Below are 24,028 nucleotides of genomic sequence, written 5' to 3'. Positions count from 1 at the left end.
TCTTTCTTTAGCCTTGGAGTACTGTGATTTCTTTTTTTAATCTTCTGTATATTTTTGTTGAACTCAGTAACTCTGGGTTTATATAACTCTCTCTTTAGCTAGATGGTTTGGCTGAATGTATACACCAACCTGATCGACGCTGAACAAGAGGCAAATGTGTCTGATATTTATAGGGCCAGACAACTTTTTCCTTATTTGCGGTACAAAGCAAGATAATGTGGTACAGACATGAGAACGGAAAATGATCTGAGCAGCGGATCTCAAGGTGGGTGAGCATGCCACTTGTCTCAGGCGCTAGTGCCACGTCTAGAGTCATTCCTTTGTTTTTACTTGAGGTGAGATGAAGGCTGAGAGTATTGTGGAGGTCTACTAGGTTCTCTAGGGCGGTTAATTTTTCGTATTTAGGATTGCTGCTCGCACTGTTGTAATCACCAATAAAAATGCTATTTTGGTCTTTTTAGACTTAGGGATTTGTGACCTGATCAGTGAATTCTGATTTGAGCTTTGGTGGGTCATTACCTGTAGGTCGACTGTGCAGGATGTTGATAAAACACACAAGCCTTCGAGGCACTCGAGAGTGGAAGAGGTTGTTGTAGGTGAGTATTTGCAGATGAGGGAGTCTTTGTAGATTATGGTGATACCACTATTCTCTTTCGCCTCTCTCTCTTCATACATTTTGGCATAACTTTTTGTACTAGGGATTTAGTAATGGACTGGGCATAATAATTAGGAAAAGTTGCATAGTAATTAGGTCCAGATTCCTTCATCTTGTATTCGTGGTTGGTTTTCAGACCATTGATAAATATTACAGTTGCTTAGTTGCTATAAATGTTGAAATGTTTTACTAAAGCTCACCAAATTTTAAACAGATTCCTGGGATGCACACATGCTTACATACGTGAAGTTTATTGAACACTGCCCAGGTACTCGCAGTTCTAAAGAATGTTTTTTAGGAAAGTGTTTCAGCACTAGTATAACTCGAGTTTGAGATTGTTAGTAATGAATGACTGGATACAGAAAAATGTATTTGTACACTGGTGGCCCCTTTTAACCACACTTTTTAAAATTAAATGTCTTCACATTTAACATGATCATATGTAAACTTTTCAGCCCACAAGTACAGTAAAAATAGCAAATACTGCCTTATCCGTTTAAGAAATGCAATTTAAATATATTGTAGACTTATTTATAGTGTGAGTGTGAATTGAAAGAACAAATTCATGTTCAGTGAACAAACAAAAAAAGTGACGAGTGAGATTCCTCAAAGCTACCACCAGTGCAGGTCTGGATACCATCCGATAAACATTTCGGCATCCATTTATCCATGTTGAACATCTGGACAGTGCTTAATCAAATGTACATTTACTCTAAAGAATGTACAGTCAGATAAACTAATATAGTTTAAATATTTTACTGCACAATATAACATACATTCACAGTTGCATAAACTTAATCTGGCACAGTTCAAGTACAGTCAGTTCGAAACCGAACATCTATGTAATGCTATAGAAAAACTTCAAATCATTCTCCATCAGAAGCAAACTGACGTGTAGAAAAAATACTGGACAGAAGAAATAAACAATTATGTAATGACTTCAAATAAGTCAGTGAACCCCCCTTTCTTTCGTTATATAGGGGCAGAACATCACGGCCAGCCTCGTTTTCAGAATAACTGGTGCAATCAGGTGATGTCCTCCCTGTTGTCTTGGTCACTCCTGCTAACCTGCTTGCGCTCCATGGGCTCCATGGCTGTATGCAAGTGCAGTCAGCAAGTACCTTCCTAAACACACTCACCCTTCTCAGTATGTAGCGGAGCAGAATACCACAAGGAAGCAGAAAAGTTCAAATGCATTAGTTCTTTCTTGACAATCTGCACCTCCTCCTGCCTTCTCTTGGTCATTCTGCTCAGACCGTTTTGTCTGAAAACTTAAGTTCAGCGCACTTCACCACAGCATGGGTCTCCATCCCTCTTTGTGAAGCAGAACCTGACTTTCCAATAATGTCTCCAGCCATATCAACTCCTGCTTTGGAGCTTTCACAGGAAGTTTAGTAGCTTTGTGTTCCACTAGCTCAGGATCCCTCTAGTCTGCAGAGTGACTACCATATCTTCACCTTCTTTCAAGGGTAGAAAGCCCTACACTCTGCTCCTATTACCTCTCAGTCTGTTCTCTAGGCTCTCAGTCTCATACTTCAGAAGTCATGACCACACGACATTCTCTGAAATTGACATTAGTTTCTTAATGGTACGTGTCCAAAACACTCCACTGCAGTCACTCTCTTTTCCAGGGTTCCAACTCTGGTTTTGTGCCTGCAATACTTGAGGCCAGGTCCTCTAAGCGATGGTCCATTTCACCGCCTCTTGTCTACACTGACTCGCTGAAGCATTTCAAATGCTCCTTTGCCATTTCATGTGAGGCCTTTGGCAATGAGGATTTCTGCTGATAGAAATCATATTTGTTCCAAATAGTTGTAGATATTTGGTCCTTGGAGTGCAAATTGTGTTGTTGCTAGAAAGGACAGCAGTTATAGAAGCCCCAAATGCTCAGATGACACCCGCGCACTCCCCATCCGCCAATATTTTTGCGGTCAAGAAGTCCTGGTCACTCCATCTCTTAGCTTGTCTCAGATAGTATTGCTAAAGTCTCCATGTGGGTGTGGCATGTAGAAATTTCCCTTGCCCTCCCGGTGGATGGAATGCAGGAACCAGTCAGGCTGAAGGGACTCTGTGATGCGTGGGTCTGGAACCAACTACACCCATTCGGGTCTATCATTGGGTCAAGAAGCTTCCTGAGCCTCCTCTGGATCTGAGCCGCAGTTGGGCACCCCCACTAGTATGCTGCTATTGACTGTGTGCGCCTCCTCTGCAATATCTTGATTGCTCCCCAGTGGGCTGGAGCTCAGCTCCTCCCAAGTTCAGACCTTGGTAGGCAGAATACTTTTGTAATGGATTGTTTCTTCATGCTACCCTTTGTTCCTGCTCTTCGACTCAAACTCAACCTCTACTGAGTGATCTCAGGCCAGCATCTGTCCGATTTGGTCCCAAAGTGGGAGCATCTTGGGAGACTAGGGAACGCAGCCACGTGGTCTCTCTGCCAACCCCACCCCCAGACTTGCTCATTGAGATTCAGTCTAACCAATGTACATTTGTAACAGCAAAGTACATTTGAAGCCATAAATGTACAACTGTAGCACGGAATCACAATTTGGCCAATGAATGTACATTTAGAGATGGATATATATTCGTTGTGTACATGCTCTACCTTACATCTACAGGAATCAACTAAACATGTTCCAAGTGACCAGGGCTCTCTGTAGGCCAGGTTTTTTAAAGGGGTCCTCGGAACGGGTCTCTATCGGGCTCTGTGTTGTGCCCTGCCACAGGTGGTCTGTTTTTCCTGAACTGCAGTAACAGCAGCAGGCACATCAATGTGCGCCTGCTCACTGGCTCACACTGCTCACTTCTCGCTTGTGGAGAAGTTACAGCATGACGTCATGCCAGGTGAGCGTTGTAGGGGGAAGGGAAATCCTTGAAAGAGGGTCATTTTCTCCCTGGATTTCCCCTTCTCGAAACTCATGAGAAGCAACATTGTCGTGGTGTCACCAGGGCTTTAAGTGGAAGCTTTTTCAATATTATTTTCAAGTCATAGTTGCTGCTTATTTATCTTGTGCAACTAACAACCATTGACAAAGCCAATTGTCCTGACTTGTTGTAGTTATGATGTTACTTGTTATATCCTATATCTGGATGCAATGACAGAAGAAGCAGCACGTTGGGTGGCACACTATGCTAATAACTAAGCACAGATTTTTAGCTTTGGTGTTTTTGAGCCACTCCCTTAATTACATTGGCCACGCCCCATTGGGAGACCCGCCAATTTTTTCATCCCACTTAAAGCCTGCAAGTGACCATATAATCAAAAGCCATATTCGTACAGAAAAAAATGCAATATTGCATGTATATTTACATTGCTAAAAAGATCTTTAAACAGGATAGCAACTTACTGTGTACCACATAACTCAACACGGCCACTATTGCTGACATAATTTGAAGCTTCCAGTGGGACATAATGATACAACGGTTACAGAAACAGTACAAACAGGACACGAGTCGGGGGTAAACGCGGGTGGACAGCGTCCGCCCACTTTTTTCACAGGGTAGATGCCGTCCACCTTGCCAAGAAGTTGGACCCCACTGAAAAAGATGCTGAATTCGTACTGGTGTATTTTCCAAACACCAGGACACTTTCAACAGGGCCTGCACATTGTCGTCTACTTTCGATCCGCAACAACGTGCAGGCAGGGACGGGAGGGGGCTCTCTTATTTCTGACTCCTGCGGGGCCATCTCAAAGGCCGAATCTGAGGGGTCATCAGGCCTCCTTTTGTTCAAGTCTCCTGGTTGGCAGCAGTCAGGAGCCTCACACCTGATGCAAATGCAGCAGAGGAGAAACAATGGTTCACACCTTGTTAGCACTTTCACACATACTTAAGAGAGGCAGCTTTTCACTTTGTTCAGGCTCTGTTTAGGAGATATGCATGCTCTGTAAGAATGTCAGATGTGTTGATCTTTCCCAGTGTCTACCCAAAATAAATGGCATTTATATAGCACTTACTACCCCTGAGGAGGCGTTGTAATAATTTAAATATCACTATTTTTTCTATTGAAGCACTATGGGTAGAGAAAGCTTTACGCTGACAAAAGGCTTATGTGAAGCTTATGAAAGTGTGAATCTTCTGCCTTAATCAGGAGGGGTTGCAAGTATACTCGAAATGTGCTCAAATGTACTCATTATAGACCTGCTAAACCTATATGTGAGAAGAGTTATAACAATGGGGCGACCCAAAAGCCACTGGGCCTGGGTAGGTAATGGTACACTAAGATTATGTCCCAGTTGGAGGTGGATATCTGTTGTACTTCACTGGACGATACCCCTTGGGGGCAGTCTGAGGTAATGGGGCCCTGTTCTTTCCTATCCTGACGCCTAGTGCTGCTGCATTGACCTCCCGCATTCGCATGAGTCCGAGTTGAGTCCCAATGAGTCTCCAAGCAGTTATTCATGCCATAACCGGTCCCGCACTCAGTAAGGCAATAGTTAACATATTTTTTTCAGATAGCAGCCCTTTAGTGTTGTTGTTTAGTATGTTAATTTATATAAAATATGCTTTCAGGTATCTGTTATAATCATTTGTCATCACTTTTCATCTTTGGCAAAGCCCGCTCTATTGTAATATCGAATAGGCCACATGTATGGATCTCCAGCGCCTAGTAATGTCATGTTCATTAGACGCAACAGACTTCAACACTGTGGGTAATGTTAGCATGTGAAGTTAGCAATATGTCCCTTTGTTCTCTTTTTAGCGCTTTGATCCGGTTGAGATACGTGGTGGGCAGGCGATTGCAACAATATATGGGAAACTGTTTATTAGAAATAAGCTAATATGTGATTGTGCATGTGAAATCGTGCTGCGGTAGTAGGAGCAGCTGTTTTCTTATAATGAGGTTTTATGACGATTGCATGCAGATATATTTATTTTATTCTTCACAATTTTTGCTTTGCCATGTATTGTAAGGGATTGGAATAATATGAAAATGACCAATAAAGATATAAAAAAAAAAGTAATACGTTTATGTCCCAGTGGAGATCAAATGAAACAGATACATCAGTAGAACACATTTGTCAATAGTACCCACTCAAAGTCAGACACCACCATATGTTCTTTCCATACAATAGATATGCTTTAATTTCATCATAATATCTGAATTAATCCATTAATAAAGTACAAAACAAATCCTCAATGGATATATACTTTAAGGAACAGGTGCACAGACGAGGGAGGTGATGGGTGTAAGGGAAGGATTGTGGATACTCTGTTTCATTTGATCTCCACTGGGACATAATCTTATTGTACCAAACATATATGTGAGGGCTTAAGATCTGATGTCACTTCTAGTTGTGTCACGTGTCTCATGCACAACGATGTCACTCGCCGTCATGTCACGCGCCATGATGCCAAGCGCCGTGATGCCACTTGTATACTGATTAATTAGGTTAGTCCCCCCACCTCTTTTTTTTTTAGGAGTACAAAGGTTATCAGCAGTACACATGAAACATGTCTTTTTGTCTGTGATGCTTCCTCCAGTACCCGCCTCCCCAACCACAAGAACAAGGCCAAATGTTCCCCTCCCACGTGCAGCATGGCATTCTTTTCTGCCCCACCCTGATGGTGCAGTAAGACTGCAGTGTATCAGTAAAGGTGTGTTTCAATAACATTCATTATGGTTAAACTGTTAACTCGCTTTGAATAAACACAAAATTCGATTTGAAAGCTTTTATTCGGTTAAATAGATCAACCATATAAGCAATACAGTCATAAAACAATCTACAATAAATTGAAAAGATTATGAAACAGTGGGATTGAAGGTGCAAATACATCAAAGTTCGTAAACCTAATGATTCAGATACAAAAGTGCAAGTGTATATTTTACATGAAGGCCCTAGCGTTTTACTAGGACATGTGCTGTCCTAATTCAAAAGTGCAAATGCATATAATTACATGATACCCTTAAAAACATACAGTCAAGTGTCAATAATCATAGATTTCCTAATACTAATAGATTTCAAAAGAAAAGTAGACAAATAAAAACACAATTGTGGGTCATCCAATCTGAAGAGCAAATTCATGGCATCTTTAGTAGATCTTATATTATGGTGTAAAAAGAATGGTTTTAAATAAAATTTCCTAAGGTGAGAATAAAAAGTTACAAAATAATAACATATGGCAGCAGCTTTGTCGAGAAACTCCATCACATGGGCATGGGTGAGAAGAAGACTGTTTCTTAACTGGAAAATTAACAAGATGGTGTACAATGCCCAATCTTAAACGTGTCAGCACAAATCGGTGCGAGGCTCTTGTCACGACTGTCAGGTAAGTTTGGAAACCCTGTTTAAGATCCAGTTGCAGATAAAAGAGGAGAGTTGATTCTTTCTTAGTAACACAGGAACAGGCCTCTATTTTGTTAGCTAGCAAGGTTAGTTTTATCTCAGTTCTAGCAACAGAGGCAGTACACCCAGGATCCAATTGGATATCACAATTAAATAGAAATGTAAACCAATAAATAATATAATTAAGTCAGGGTATTCTTAAGCAGTTCTCCAGTTTGAGGCAGTCCCGTATTATAGATTGAGTGAACAATGTCTCCTCTTTAGACCATATAGATTTCCATAATAGAAAAGGTCGTGTTGAAGCCAGATCTGAAATATATTTAATGCCCACCTCACGATAAATCAGTTCCGTAGAAGCAGATGAAGGGACACAGCAAACGTTTTAAAAATGAATTTTCGGTTTGTTGTAGTATATTACCTTGAGAGTGACCCCAAACACCTGCCCCATAAAGAGCTGTGGTGACGCATCGTATCTCATAAATTGTCAACATATCTTTGATGCGTTGGTTGCCCAGTTTGGCCTCAAATCTAAAAATACCATTTATATTTCTAAGCATCTTGGAGCAGGCATTTTCGAGCTACATGTTATAGGGTTCCTACCGCAAGCCATTACAAAAGTTTTTGCTTTATTAATTAAAAGTTTTCTTTTAGCAATAAAAACAGTAAAATTATCGTAAGACGCTGTAACCCAATGGGGGTGCGAGAAAGTAAAACCGCATTATCGTTGATAAAAGGATTGGGACAGGCTTCCCATCTACCCTTGGGGCATTGGACTCAAACAATTTCAGGGCTGCGTCAACTTCATTGATAAACAATGAAAAGAGTAATGGAGCTAGAACGCAACCCTGTCGGATGCCTCTTTTGACTTTAAAAAGCAGGGTATATTCGCCTAAGTGACCACACTGCACCTTACTTGACAGCTCCCCATATAATCTAGCCAAGAAATATATGATCTCTTTAGTAGCACCCATATCTAACAGTAAAGGCCATAAAATAGAATGGTCTACCAGATCAAAAGCACTGCTAAGGTCAGCAAAACATAAATATAAATTTCCTTCCTTAGCTAGGGTGTACTTGCCAATCAAAAGATCTAGGTTGACACACTGCTCTAGTGTGCCAACTCCCTTTCTGAATCCATATTGCACTTGCGTAAGGACTGACTTCTCTTGGACCCAGGCTTCTAGTCTTGATAGCATGACCCTACTCATGATCTTTATGGAGATTGGACGATAATTACAGACATCGGTTTTGACTCCCTTCTTATGAATTGGTATTATAATTGACTGGCCCCATGTTAATGGAAATTGGGTATCAACAGCAGCATTAAAAACTCTGGTTAAAAACGGCGACCATAAAACCATTTTATTTTTATAAAGGTCTATCGGGACCCCGTCGGGTCCCGGTGCCTTACCCCCATTACTACTAATTATACCCTCAAGTACTTCCTCTATATTAATTGACAGAGGCATTATTGGCCAGTCATCAAGGTTTTGATTGGGCATGGTGGATGGGACATCTTTATTGATTGGGTTAAAAATATTTGAAAAATAAGCTACGCAGGAATTGCAATTAATATAGGAATTAAGTTCTGGAATATGATCATCCTTCAAGAAGGTACTGTTGACGGTATCCCGGAAAAGTTTACTATTTTTGGTGTCGGCTGCCTGGCTTAAATCTTCCCAGGCTATTATTTGAAGTTCCAATTTTCTGGTTTTTAGGGCTAAAGCATATTCTGCACGTGAGGCCTTAATTGTATCCGGATTTCTTGGGTTACACCCCAGGGCTTGTTTGAGACGACCCAAAGCCACTGTGCAGTTATCATCAAACCAGCCCACCTTAGGTTTTTTATTTCTGTGGACTGGTTTTGTTAAGAGGTTCTCCACAATATTATTGATCTTAGTAAAATTGTCAAGCAACAATACTGGGTTGACCTCATCCCCTAAACAGACTTGGATTTCGTTCTGGCCTTGTGTAATAACATCATGTTGAATTTTAGATGGGTCCAGACCGGCCCATTTTACCGGACACCATTGGTCTGATGGGGGCAATACATGGGCTAGAAGAAACTCCAGTAACATTTTTAAAACCCCAACATAATAAATACAGGGAAATACTATTTTGATTACTAGTTGGTTAGTCCGTTATCCAGGGTGGTGAGAATAAATGTACACTATTACTGGAGATAATAATGTGATCAATATTAGACATTCCATTTCTGCTTGTGAATGTGGGACGTTTCATGATATGTTTATCAGTAGCACAATACAGTAATTCTAAGTCCAGCTTGGCAATTACACCATTTAAGGCCGTACCATATTCACAATGGGGAAAATGCATATAACAATCCTCTTCAAATTCCCCCCTCCTGGGCCCACAAACTTCAGTCAAGGATAATGGGAATATTTGAACATTAAAATCGCCAACCCAGAGAATAATAATCGGTTTCCTAATGGTACTAGTCAGCTTCTCAAGTTCCCTTTCCAGGGCATGAACAATTGAACCACGTAGAGAGTTAAACGCATTGTTATAAAAGTTGATTAAGATAATATCTTTACCCACGATGGATACCAGCCACATAATCTGAGCCCACAGTAGTACAACCTTTAATTTTACATTTGTTCAGATTGGTGGAAATCAAAATCAGAAGATCACCCTTAGCTCTACCCGAATGGGAAGCCTGGGCTGGTAGCCAATGGGAGGTAAAACCCTCTACATATATTGGATCAGTACACCACGTCTCCTGTAGGCATATCATGTTGTGCCAAGATAAAGTCAGACCATGATGGTGTACCTATTTTGCTTTTAAAACCAGCAATATTCCAGGTGGTAACTTGATACCCATTGCCCGTATTCGTTTCATGATGTTCCTGAGGGGGTACTCCGTGCCCCACCTCTTGACTAGTGATAATTAATTCTACTGGAGTACATTCTAAATTACTAGGAGTGCTAGGTGTCCATCTTACATTAGTGGATAACAGCCCACCCTGCTCTGGCATGTATAGGTCAACCTTGCTATTTATGTTCTTGTAGTTTAGATTTTCCGTTGTGGGACTTTTGGGTACATATCTTTCCCATGCAACCTGTCTGGACTGTATAGGTCCCTCACGTCAATCATTGGTATCCAAATTACTCAGAGCCTGATATCTGTTGGTTACTGGGATGGCAAAATTGGATAGGGGGGAGAACAGGGAGGGGGCTATCAAAGATCCATTTGTAGGCCAGCTTACGTTTCCGTGTGTCTCCATCAGGTGTCTATAAAAGTACCCTAAGGGAAGAAGAGTGGTATTAAATTCCTGAAGTGAAGGTGGTGGTGCATTTTTGAGTGTATTATATGCTCACCTTGGGGATCTAAAATTAATAATAATACAGTCCCCATCAAAGCATTTTTTCAAAGGCCCGATCCAGCCCACTCTACGGGTTGTTAAAACCTGACTTGCTCCTTCCATAGGATAACCACAACTATTGGTCAACCAGAACACTACTTTGTTCATAAGTGAACCATGTTCTTCTATCTGGCCAATTTGGAGTTTAGGAACATTGGCCAGAATTGCGACATAGGCACTGCATTCGGGAGTCAAGTTTGCAACTGTGGCCATTTTCCTATCCCCATGGGCTGGAGCCCTTGGACCATCAGACCTTGCAGGGTCAGATGTAATAGGTTTGTTCAACTTGTTCACTATTCTCTCCTTCTGGGGTGGTTCAAGTCTATTATTATTAATTAGATTTCCTGTTACTGTATTTCTATCCTTTCCCCTATTTTCCACTTCTGTAGTAGGGGTCCGCTCCTTAGGATTTTTACTACGATCACTATCCAAGGCAGTGATCGGATCAATGGGGCCTATAATAGCATCCTTTTGTTGAATCCTGTTTGACTCATTTTGAAGTTTACAGTTGACTTTATCCATCACTCCGCTAATCTTATGAATTTCTCTAGCTAAAATATCTAATTTATCATAAAGCGGCCTTAGGAGCACTATCATTTTATCAGAAATAGTTGCTAGTGTTAAATGTTGGCGTATAGGGTCTGTACTAATCAAATGATCAGCAGGCCGACCTGGTTTCCCATTACGAGTACTCCTATTAACATTTTTAACCTTGGTCTTAGAATTGGGATTCCCCTGTACTAGGGTATTCTTTCTGCATCCCCTGGTCTTTTTCGGTAACAGGGGCTATCAGGGATGGTCAAATTAGGGGTCATAGATATTAGAGTACGATCCCCACTAAACCCTCCCGCATCAATGGCGTCCGGACCCAGCTCCTCGATTACCAATGAATTATTGGTCGATTTATTGGATCCGTTATCGCTAGAGGGACCAGGAGAGGCCCTAGCCCCGTTCCCCTGTTCTGCCCCACATAGCTTGAGCCCATAGAGAGACGCCTTTCAGTACGATCGATTTCTTCTGAGAGATCAATCGTAGTACATGATTTATCAGTAAATGGCTTAACTATCTTCCTCCTTGCCATGATAATGCGAACTAAAAGGGCTATACAAACAAAGGATAAATAAATGGCCCTATAAAGGTGCCTACAGGGACATAGGAGTTATTTGCCCAAATGTAGTGCAACGACTACAGGTGCCCCCCTTTACAGATCTCTTACTATAAGGTGTCCCCTCTCAGAATAAAGTGCAAAGTAGGTTGGCTTTAAAGTGGCACGTGCTACACAGTATAAATTAGTCTACCACAGTTAAACTCGCTGTACATAAACTTAGGATATTAAGCAACCCACTAGTAGTAAAGTGTAAGATAAATGGGCCTTAAATAAAGTGACATGTGCTTAAAGGAAGTAGTACAACAGTAAAACACTATTGTACAACAATTCGAAATCCCACAGAATCAAAACATACAATTTGTTAATATGTCATCATTAAGAATCACCATTAAAAATAAAGTGCAATGTGGGTTGGCTTTAAAGTGCTACGTGCTACAAGATGTAATTTAATCTACCACACAAGCGTACTCACTATGCTGGAGCTTGATGTTTTGGACAGTCCATTAGCAAGGTAAATAAACCTTAAAATAAAGTGACATGTGCTAGGCAAAATAGATATATCACACAGTTATGCAAAATCCCACGGTATCAAACATACAATACAATGTTAAAATAAAAGATTAAAACCAGGGAAATATAAAAAATATTAGTAAGTCCAAGGACATTAGCAACAGAAAGATATTGAAGTGCAAAACGTCAATTTGGGGTAACAGGCACCAAAATTAGGCGAGGTTCTAAGATGATATTCTGTGTCTCCAATCGCTCATGGTTCATGGTTCATTATGGAAACACGACTATTGGGCACAATCCCTTTCCTCTGGTTCTGTATTCTGATTGAGGACCTGGCTGTTAGGGGGGGGGGGGGACCCTGCCCTGCCTCTTCCTGGCTATGACAGGCTAGGACAGGCCCGCCCTTGGCCCGGGTGCCGCCCGCGCACGTCCCGCGCTGCTGGGGGTGCTCAGCGGATTTGTAGCACCTCCGGGCGCAGACTGAGGCGTCAGAAGTGCGTCTTGGGTCCCCAGGGTCTGCTGGGGATTGTAGTTTCCTCGCGCTGGCCGTTTCCCTCATGGCGTGGAGCAGAGCACCCAGCCGTTTCCCTCAATGCGCCCGATGGCAAAGATGCAGGCCGTTCCCCTCATGGCTCCCGATATGACAATGCAGGTAGGTTTCTGCTCGTCCCGCGCTGCGGCGGGTGCTCCACAGATTTGTAGCGCCTCCGGGTGCAGACTGAGGCGTCAGAGGTGCACCTTGGGTCCCCGGGGGCTGCTGGGGATTGTAGTTGCCTTGCGCTGCCGTTTCCCTCACGGCGTGGAGGAGAGCACCCAGCCGTTTCCCTCACGGCGCCCGATGGCACAGATGCAGGTCGTTCCCCTCAGGGCTCCAGATATGACAATGCAGGTAGGTTTCTGCTCGTAAACACAAAAACTCGACAGCTCATCATATTTGCATTGTTGAGGAGAAATGAAGACATTTGTTTAACACTGTAATTGACCAAATACCATGTCATCTCAGTGGTACTCATTTGTCAATGCCAGAAGGATGAAAGGCTGAGATGCCCCTGCTGGGATTTAAGCTGTGCCCTGCAGTTTATTTTTGGTTTGCAGATTTATATACAGCGCAAACTCGACCCGAAGATATTGGAGCGCTTTACATGAGCACCGGTTACATTATATAAGGACACATTCATTATTATTTTTTAATTGGTAGGCACAGGGATATTAAGTGATTTGCCTAGAATTACAGGATGTGGACGCCGTCAGACCGCATGCCCTCCCCTTTGTTTGCACATAGGTTCCGGTAGAAGGAGCTGTAACTGTTAGAAAAATGCTTGCTGCTGAAACAGGCTGTGAGCTGTAGGTCACGGGTTTGAATCCTGGCAAGCAGGGCTCGAGTCGGGGTACCACGCGGGTGGACGGCGTCCCCCCACTTATTTTACAGGGTGGACGCCGTCCCCCCTGCCAAACAGCTGGACTTCACCTTTTTGGCCTCTCGGGGACGAGATCGGAGCCACCTTTCGTGACGTCATTTCCTGTTGTGACGTCACTTCCAGTGACCGCGTCCTCTCACTTCTTTTTTTAGGACTTGTGCCCTGCTGCTAAGACAGTCTTTTATCACTCTGAATTGGGTAAATTGAGAACTATTATATGGTGCAATAGTAACACCTGAAGGTTCCAGCACTAAGTAACGGCAGAAGTGGAGTGTAAGCTCTGAATAGAAAAAAAGGCAGCAAGAAACATTTTAATCCGATGTACCAATACAACTCTTTGTTTACTTTACATTTCTTTTGTAAGTCCAAAAGACTGCCCAAATAAAACAAACCAGTGCTAAGATTTACGTTTAACTTCCTGCCTTTATTACATTTGTTTTGAAAAGTAAATTCCAGGCGCGGTGCGTCCATTGGGGCGTAGGGGCGTAGCCCCACCAGCCACATGGATCCGCATCGCGGCCGCGGCAATCCTTTAACAATATGTACCAGTGTGTACATTACAACAAGTCAGCCGCTGGGACACACCCGGCGATTTCAGAGTGCGCAGGGGGGGTGGGGTGGCCTGCTGCAGCTTGAGTCACGTGACAGACAGTCCAGTCCACACACTCAGGCTGCAGCAGACAGACCGTAGTGCGCAAGTGCAATTTGGGTTGCAACTTGCCCAAGCATGCGCACTGTAAGTTCCCCAGCGGGACGGTGGGGTACTTGTTAGCCTGCCGTAGCCCGGGTTTACAAGGGGCGACAGGGCGAGCTGCAAATGTGCCCCCCTAGCCAATCCTGGCACTAAACGCAGCGCCACGATTGGCTGGTCCACTGCGCCGCATCCATCATTGGATGCCGCGCTTGGGGGTGGCACACACTGCCTCAGCCACAACTTAATGGCCAATCACTGCATGGCTTCACTGTGTGAAGCCATGCAGTAATTGGCCATTTCACCGGGATGCGTGCGTTTACGCGCTGCTGTGACGTCGCCGTCTGTTCCCTCATCCAGAGACAGCTGTGTGTGAGTAAGCTTGTTGAATTATTACAGATTATCACTTAAATATTTATATTACAGTTGCACACTGTATATTAGTGTAAATCGCATGCGATTGCGACTGCTTTTTTAACTTTTAGAAGTGTTGTGTAAGTGACAGGTGGGCATTTTAGTGGTATTCTTTTTATCTGACGTGCTATCTGACGTGTTAGGATGACAGGTCGTTTTAGGGCATGCAGAATGCAGATTCAACTGTAAGGCGCCCCGTCTCCCAAATACAAACATACCTAAATAAAGAAAGTATTTAACCTACCGTGCAAAGGGTGGCTGCCACATAGAATTGAAAATTAATTCCAAGGTAGTTACATTAAAATATATATATATTTCTATCGTAGAGACCACTAACAATGCCAGTGTTTGGTATATCCCTGTGAATTCTTCTTTGTATTTAGGCAGAGTTTATTTTTGGGTCCCATGCAAACCTTTGGGCAACTCCAAGTTATTGATCCAAGCATGTAGACTTCCGTGTAGCTCGAACCTGGCCACAGGTTTACACAGAAAGGGAAAGCAGGAGCACTGTGCCAACATCTCTAGTATTGAGAGCCAAACACGAATCCTTGCACCCTGACTCTATTTTTTATATGGACTGTTGTGCCAGCCCAGCAGACATATTTTGGAATATGTATATTTTTAATGAAGGTTAAAGTCACACATTAAGTTGCTTAAAAATGAAATCAATCACTGACCAGTATTAACTTGCTGTTTGCGCAGCATCTTTCAAAATATTTTTGTCAGATTTTAAAATATAAAATTTTAGACCTTATTGGAAAAGACACAGAATTGGGTTTCGATAGTATTGCCATTCAGTTGTGTTCTGTGATTGACTGGAATTGTGACTTTGGTATCCAAGTTCTTATCCTGCAGTCTGCAAGAGTTGTTTGCATCTTTAGTGTCTTGAATAATTATGATTTTTGAATAAATCTTAAACCGCTGCACTTTGTGCACGCACTAAAATGCTAATGTATGGTTAAATGAATGTGAAAACATAGCAGTTATAAAATGTTAACCTAATGAAGCATGCATCTTGCTAAAGATCAGCAAAAGAATACTCAATACTAACAAAAGTAAACAAAAAATCTCATTAGGCAGTCTCAGTATGCAGGGTGTAATTTATTAGGGAGTTGCCTCAAACTTATTCCTGGCCTGTGTAGATTGGGTTAGCTTGCGAGTCCATCTTAAACTGCCAAGAGGCCTGTTTGTGCAGAGGAATTTCCTAATGTAATTGACTGTATTCGACATCAACAAGCAGATTTGCTTTAAATAAACGAATCCCCAGATAGAGGGATTTCAGGTGACGACCAGATGGAAATAAGTAGCATATGGATCTGGTCTTGAAAGTAAAAGCTTCCTTTACCTAATGTCTGACGAGTAAATGAACACATCTTTCCATGGACTTTGTTATACTCTGACTCGGCTATGCAAGACTGATTCAGCGGAATGCGGTAAATAGTTCGACAAAATGGCAGATTATTTTCAACATTGTTGATCTCGTCTCACAATTTGTAACTAAATTAATCTCAAGCGACTGCATTTCACACAAGCTTTCAAATGACGAGCTAAACTATGGAAAGATTATCTGGTACTCAGTTTAAAGAAGCACATGTAATTTAACCTTCATTGATGTTTGAAAGACTATGGTCTTGTTATTGCGGTCTCATGAATATATAGACCACTGTTTCCGCATATACTCTCTTTGTTCCCCAGATAGTGGGTTCTCTTAGACACATTTTGTAAGTTTCCCTATGTGATAGTTTAAATTACTTGTAATTAATTATGTTCTGGTGAATGCCGAGGGTTTGTTTATCCTCAAACATAAGTGCAGAGGTGCGTTTTTTCACCATGGAATGTGGGCACCGTTAACACTTTTAAATAAAGACGTCGCCTTTTTGTCTTTTTCTGTGACCTGGTGCGTCATCCGGGGAAACCTCCAGGTAGCTGTTTGTCAAGTGCTCCAGTGTGCTGCTAGGAGTGTCCTAATCTAAATAGATGTTGGGATTTGGGTGACCAGACCAGGTGGCTCTATATCAACCGGATAGCACTTTTTTTCATTAAAGGGCGTTATTAAAGATACTGTGAATAAAAAGCCAAAAGTTGTTCAATCAGATGGAGAAGCAGTTGTATTATTATTAGTGAAAGAGTGGATATGGGTGTTGGTTAGGAGGGTTGGCGATGGACAGGCCGGCCTGGGGTCGCCAAGGACGGGGTTAGATATTTTTTCTGCTGGTATTAATGTACTTTGGAAGAGGTCAGGTAATGACTGAGTAAAGTTGGTACATGTCTGCTGGGTGTTGACATTAGGGCCCTTGTTGAGATGTATGTATGATGCTGTTTGACGTGAAGTGCTAGTAGGGATAATATCGGTGTGGAGGTTTTGATTTATTCGGGGAAGTTAGGGTCATCATAAAACTCCCCTCATATGTTGACAAAACTTTGATCGGAGAGTACCTGGTACTAAAGTTGTTGTCAAGGACAGTGAAGTCTTATAGTGCCTCTGAAAGGGGGTTTAGTCATTGAATATCCCTGACTTGGGGCGAGGGGTCAGTTAAGAGGAATCACTGGCAATGAGGGCACTTGAGGTTGCAGCGGATTTCCACGATCATTGTTGCTTCCAGTGTTGGCTGTCCTGTTAATGCTCTTACTGTCAGTGATCTTTGTGTGGCCAGTGATTTGTGTTGATTTCCCAAACAATGCATGGCTGTGATGTTGCTAGCTGTGAGTGCTGATAGCTGGTGATTCTGCTGGTAAGGTTTGAACCATTGTGTTGCTGGAGTTGGAGGTCTAATGTGTTTGTTCCATTTGGAGACTACACAGATTTTACTGATCAAATGGCATATTAAGTACATTTTGTTTCACCTTAACATTATCATCTGAATGAAATGACATGCGTGATAGTCGCATGCGTTCTAATGGTAAAGGTAAGGCGTGGTTCCCAATGCTTTGTGAAGGCTGTTTCCCAACTGCTGTGCAACTTCTTCTACTCTTAGAGCTGAGATTTCCATGAAAGTCTTATAGTCTGAATTTAGCACCTGAGCATAATAGGACGGAGTGTATGAAGCGCTGTGGTTATACTGAATAAGCAACTACCTGTGTTATGCCATCTATTAATGTAATAACTGCACTTTCACAATTGCTTTATTAACCTTCCTGCTTTCTCAAATTTGCTTGAAAATGCATGATTTTTCTTCTTTTTTTTCAAAATATTTTTTTGGGGGGAGGGGCGGGTAGCCACCCCAAACCCCCCCATTTGGGGTTCAGGATCGCTCGCTGCGCTCGCTCGCTACGGTGCTGTATGTAAATCACTTTGCGCCTCACCACTTTCAAATGTCACCCACCGCCCCTGGTAAATTCTCCTGCTGTTCTTTTTGGGTGTTTGTAGACAGTGATGGGCTGTAAAAATGGCAGTATTTCCACCCAACCCCCAGACACTCAGCTTTGATAAGAGAGAAGGTTTGATTAGAAAGGGAACAAAACGGCGACAATTAAATGAAAATGAAGAATTGCTTGCCCTTTGTGATGAGGGCACGTATGACTGTAAACGGCTTACTGATAGTGAAGACCCAAGGGCTTTATTCAGCAATCTGGCCGCAGCATCAGCCCCAGGGGTGGAACCTAAAGTTAAACCCCTTCAGCCCAATGGTTTTTTTTCGTCTATATCTTGCATATGTTGTTAACGTTGTTGTTGCGTAAGTGGGTGAATGCAGAATGAGGTTGTGAGTAATAAACGGATGCTTAAGTGCACGTATGAGTGATTTATTGGGCCCCATGGTTGGATTGGGATTAAAATTTGTCCCGAGCACGCTAAAAATAAGTGGCCCATATTTGCATATTGCCTTTCACCAAAACAATGCTTCGGTGAAATTGTATTAAAAAAAGGGATAGGGGTTACAAAAAAAACTGCACTGACATGTTTACACTGGTAGAAAACCCTTGAAAACAAGTGAGGCCACTTTTGCTCAGGCCCCCTGCCCCCGCTCAATATGCACTTGTTAATGGACCGGTCGAGCGAGAGAAAGGGAGTGACACCTCTGCCCGTTGATAAAGGCGAGGTAATGGACATCCATCTGACTCCAGAAAGGCCACTCAGGCACCCACTGGGCTGCTGGCGGCATCGAACAAGGCAGAAACCGCCCAAATCGCCCCCCATGCTGCTCAAAAAAGCAGCCCACAGGTGGAATTCGGATACCAGCCCCTCGGACATTGCCCGAGTGCCCGCGTTACCAATCCGACGCTTTTGGGCACCTTAATCCATCAATGACTGAACAGGCATTTACATTTGTAAGTCAGACGTTTTGGCATTGCCAATGCTTGTTCCAGTTCCCATTGTTGGGATTAGCTGGCCTCTTTGGTTAAGTTCAGACCTAGGTCTTTATGTGGGAGCTAACCAGGAAGTGCTCTGCCAAGGATAAAGGTTGATAGTGTGTTATTTGAAGTTCAACCCTTTCCAAGGATCACATGTGTGATTTTACGGAGTAGATAGGTTCCTTAATCAACTAAGTCAGGCCTAACCAATCCATTTCGTTAGTAGCTCCTTGAGGATTTGACTTGCACGGTCGTTAGGTCCTTTTTTTAAAAATATATATTGTTTGCCTTCAATAGCCATGTTATAGTAATTGAAGCTACATCATTACTTCCTCTCCGACAATTTCAAGTACTGCAAAAAAACAACATTAAAGAACATAGATGAGAGGTGATATGGTTGTTTTACTATTCTGTCTTTTAAAGTTCTGCAATGAGTAGCCTTGTGACGTAGGTCTTATGTTGTAACTTAGGCTGCAAAATCCTTTTAATGAGCGAAACTGCAGCTTATTGTTTCATTCGACGCTATGAATGTATATGTTTTTCCGAACAGTGGAAAACGATTTTATTATTTGATCTCTCAAAAATTTCAGGTACAAATTAATTGCGCTGCATTCCATCCTTTCAACACAAGATCAGGCAGATGCCTTCACACTGCCCCCACCCGGAGTGCGAAAGGTACGTTATAAGCATCATTCTGATTTTCGTGGTACCCAAATTGTGTACTAAAACCCTTTCTCCCTCTATCCTTTTATTACATGTATTTATTTGTGCATTCGCTCTTCACATTGGGGAGGCAACATAACATGAGGTGTCTTTTTATTTTTAATGCTAATGTTTAGCCCTAGATCCAGTATCAACAACACGGATAGGTTTTGTAGACGCTTTGTTAAATGCATAAGGCAAGGTAACCAACTTGTAATTGGGGTGGGCATACATTTTTAGTTGATCACTTTTATTTTTCAAGCATTGCCTCCACACCAACCGTCCTCCTCACAGTGCTAGCAAAGCAAGGTTTGCCTAAACCGTGAGACAGAATTGCTTAACCTAGTCTAATAATAAAAACGATTTTATCTACCTTTACTCCACGCCTATGCGGTTCCTCCCCTTCCGGCCTCCCCAAAGGCATCTATTCTATACCGCTTCCTCCTCTTGTTAAGTAAATAGTTGAATTGAAAAAACATTTTAGTGCTCCCGCAACGCCAAGAAACTCCTTGGGAGTAGTGATCATTGTGCTTAATAAATGACCATTAGATAGTTTTTAATAATATCCTGAATGTAAGTGCTATTGTTTTTCTTGCTGTGCCCCCGCCAGAGCAGGAGGTCCTTGTCAGTCTGTCAGCATGCCAGGTACTTAGTAACGGGACCTGCTTGCTTTCTTTGGGACCCCTGTTCGCCCTTCACCCACTCAGCGTTCGTAGGTACCTGTAACTTGCCCAGGGCCTAGTGTTGAGGGTTACTGGTGCATTGTGGGTAGTCTTCTGAATAAGCCCTGGTCCCGGAGGGCTTCTAGTGAAGCCTATGGTCTGGGACCCTCCTGTGTACAGCGGGGACACTCAGTCTGACCTTGTATGACCAGGTGACTTGCTTCCAGGAGACTATACTTCCTTATGAATGACAGAAATATAGGGGCTTATTTACAAGCCCCTTGTGACACTTTTGCACCACTGTTGCGTCACTTTTTGTGGCAAAGCGACAGTGTAAACAATGCACCAGGTTGCAGCCTCTTTACATCGATGCAGATATGTCAGTTTCTTGTAAATAAGCCCCATAGTACACAGCAGGTAAGGGTAAGGTGTACCTGCGGCATCTTCTGAGTGTGTCTTTTGTGCCATGGTCATTTGACTGTTTCTTTGAATTGCAAGGAATCTTAAGGGTTACCCCATGAGTTTAAATACAGCAGTTGTCATATTGCAAACAATTACTTTGTCTGCCTGACCATCAGGGCAGTCATTGGGTATCTCATTGATTTCTCAGATGAGTTAAACACATTAAGTTCTCTTCTAAGCTCTGTGTGGCGTGTAGATGAGATTGTGTCACTGTATCTGCTTAGATACCTGGGGGCCTACGCTTAGCTTGGACTGATGCTGCACCCTTACACAGCTTGAAGCTCAGAGTATGGCAGAGGACTAGCCACTGGCTGTGACTGTAGGAGAGAACAGAGAAGACTTCTGTTACTGAGGGAGCGGCCCCTATGTTTTTGTGAATCAGGAGGGTCACCACAAAGCCCGGCAAGTGGTTGGAACCTGACAGATCCAGTACTGGCAGCAGAGGGAACAGAACCCAGAAGATGGCCCTAAATGTTTCTCCCTGCTTCTAAATACAGACGGAGAACGGATACCAGGTAGAGGTCTCCTGTGAGGTGGACCCCAACTGAAGGGCAAAGAATTACAAGCAGAAGTAGAAGGGCCTGGAGAGGGCAGGTTTGGGAAAGATCTCACAAACGCAGTGGGACCTGAGACAAAGTAACTGACTACGAGGAGACAACAGGATGTGATGATTATAAGAGACAGACTGGAGGCAGGAAGTGCTGATCACAAGAGATGAGACTGGCACTGCCACATCAATAAATATGAGGCTCTTTTGGAGCTTTCTGGCATTCACTTGGCAATATAGGGCTAGATAGACCCCCTGGAGCATCCAAACAAACCTTTATAGAGCAACCAGACTGTAGCACCAGAGGCGATAAGGCTGGAAAAAGTATGGATAATTGTCTCAACTTATCAACCTCAGAAGAACTAATGAGGGGCCCATCCTTGTGGGGACAGAACAGTGTAACATCTCCTTGGAGAATAAAATAGACCCCATGGTGCTGGAGGCTGATCTCTGTAAAGGAAAGGTCCGTAGAAACAGAGAAGACTGTGCCGCACCTGACACCGGAGGTGTCTAACCTAAAGGACGGTGTGAGATTCATAACAGACTGACTCTCCTCCTAGAAGACATACCAAAAGACTCGGAAGGAAGACCGAGGTGAAATAACCTCATCTTTGTTGAGTTCCCAGAGAGCGAAGAGGGGCCACGTGGAGAATTTCCTGGAGCAATGGACAAAGAACTCTTTACAACCCACAGCTTTCTTAACTTTTTTAGTGGTAGAAAGGGTGCACAAGGTGCTGAGCCCCCGCCACCGGTGGCAGCTCAGAGAGCCATCATTGCAAATATTAGTTTAATTTTTTACAAAATAAAGCAAACAGTGCAAGTTATCTGCTACATGTGCCCCCAAGTGCATTTACTTTTCCCGCCCCACTATGACAGCCAAGGTAAGTGATACATTTTAGACAACAAGCCACCTTGTCCTTTGCTGCACTGCACGCACCATGTTCCTTGGAGCTACTTGTGCCACTACAGCACCCTCACCAAAAACAAATACGGCATACGGGTAGAGTACAGCGACTTACGAGACCAATCTCGAAGCATGTCCTAATAGTTAATTACAGCCATTTTCGTTTTTCACTATTGTAAGGCTACCTGTTCTCAATAAGCCAGAATGGGCTTTTAGAGTTATCACATTTTATAATCCTAACTGTCTGAGAGAACATGGTAGAAATTTGAGTTTAGTATGCCTGAACTCAGAATAATAAAAGACATCTTTTAGTAACGTTTATTTTAATATTCTGTGTTTGCAAATACCACTTTTAGAAAGTAGGTATTTGCTTGTCTAACCATTCAAACCTGACTCTGCTATGTTGTGTATTCCTATGTCTGGTTTTTGAGAGTGACGGGGCTGGGGAATTCCTGGAGACAGGCTGAGTCACCCAGTGGTGAATAGAGAGATCTGCATCTAGAAGGGAGGGAGGAGTTGCACCTGAACCTTAAATAGGGATGTGCCTGCCTTCCACAATGCTGGCTCCACCCCCTGGGAAGCGGCTGATGTCTCTGCCCTGTACACTGAAAGAAGAGAAGGAGTCCTGTAAACAAAGTGCTCCAGGACTCTACTTGCCTTCCACAATGCTGGCTTCACCTCCTGTGGGGCGTCTGAGGTTTCTGGCCTGCACTGTGAAAGGAAAGGAGAAGTCTGGTAAACAGAGTACTTCAGAACTTCAGAACTGGTTTGGACTGGGCAAAGGACCCTCTCCCCTCAGAGAACAAAGGATTTTGGGGTATAAATATTGGGACCCTGATCCCATGAAACTAGATCACTTGGGACTACAAGAAGAAAGCTTTACTGAGGAGAGGAACAGGAAGAAACTGAGGAGAGACTATTCCCAAGCTGAAGTGCTGCTTGGGGGATTGGCCTGCAGTGGTTGCCTCACTGCCAAAGGAAGGAGAAAGAAACTTTGTGTACTTTGCTTTCAACTTGTGAAGGATCTTTAAGGGCTTGGAAAAGAGCTTGCCTCCTGCTGAAGTCTCAGGGACAACAGACTTCACCCCCCAGCTCCCCAGAGTTCTTGTGGAAGTGCCTGCTGCTGTTTTGGGCCTTCTGAGGAACTGCGTGTCACAAGGAGCTGGAAGCGCGACTCAACGATTAGAAGCGTGCCGCCGCCGCTGGGCCTGCCATCGCAACTCCGAAGGAGGGTGTCGCCGCTGGAACTGTCGCACTGCACCACATTGGAGAGAAGCGTGCTGCAACGAAGAGGAAGCGTGTCGCCGTCGCTACTGCTGCTGTCGCACCTCCGAAGAAGGAGGGTGTAGCCGCTGTAGTTGTTGCACTGCACCGCATCAGGAGAAGAATCTTGCAACAAGGTCGGAGCATGTCGCTGTGCCTGCCGTTACAACGCCGAAGCAGGAGGGTGTAGCCAATGGAACTGTCGCATTGCACCGCATCGACCAAGAGCACCTCGCATCACCGAGAAGCCCGCTGCCATCGGAGCTGTTGCCGTCGCATCTTGGATGTCGCCGTTGTAGTTGTCGCATTGAGCAGAAGCTTCACGCATCATGGAGAAGAGTGTCGCCGCTGGAGCTGTTGCCATCGCATCGTAAGGGTGTCGCCGCTGCAGTCCATGCATCGAACTAAGGACTTCTCGCATCCCCGAGGAGCGTGCCGCATCTGGATGATCTTCACGTCTTTATTTCATGTATCTGAACTTTGCCGCATTTCCCATCGCTGCGACATTGCTTGTCGTGGAAGCGCAACGCAACTTAAGGTACATTGACGCAGAGTGTCGCATCTAAGAACTGAACTGAACTAAGCTTAAATCTACTATCTTAAAGTAATCATAGTGTGTATTTTTGTCATTTATGGTCTTGTGGTAACTCTATATAAACCTGTGTGGTGTCCATTTGTAGTGTTGTCACTGGGTTACTGTATGTGGTCACAACTGCTTAACTTACAACGCCT

The 24,028-nt window shown here is 43.3% G+C and overlaps 1 protein-coding gene across 1 annotated transcript in view; it reads left to right on the top strand.

Annotated features, from left to right (window-relative positions):
* Positions 1–24,028, top strand: part of DHX29 (DExH-box helicase 29) — a 930,480-nt gene that overhangs the window by 780,285 nt on the left and 126,167 nt on the right. Inside the window, exon 17 of the mRNA XM_086960636.1 lies at positions 19,347–19,431. Coding sequence (XP_086816762.1) covers positions 19,347–19,431 — 85 coding nt within the window. The remainder of the gene's footprint in view (positions 1–19,346; positions 19,432–24,028) is intronic.

This window comes from Lissotriton vulgaris, chromosome 3_1 (genome assembly GCF_964263255.1).
Source record: "Lissotriton vulgaris chromosome 3_1, aLisVul1.2, whole genome shotgun sequence".
In the NCBI taxonomy this organism is placed as follows: Eukaryota; Metazoa; Chordata; class Amphibia; order Caudata; family Salamandridae; genus Lissotriton; species Lissotriton vulgaris.
The sequence above is the reverse complement of the archived record's forward strand: the minus strand, read 5'-3'. Positions and strand labels throughout refer to the sequence as shown.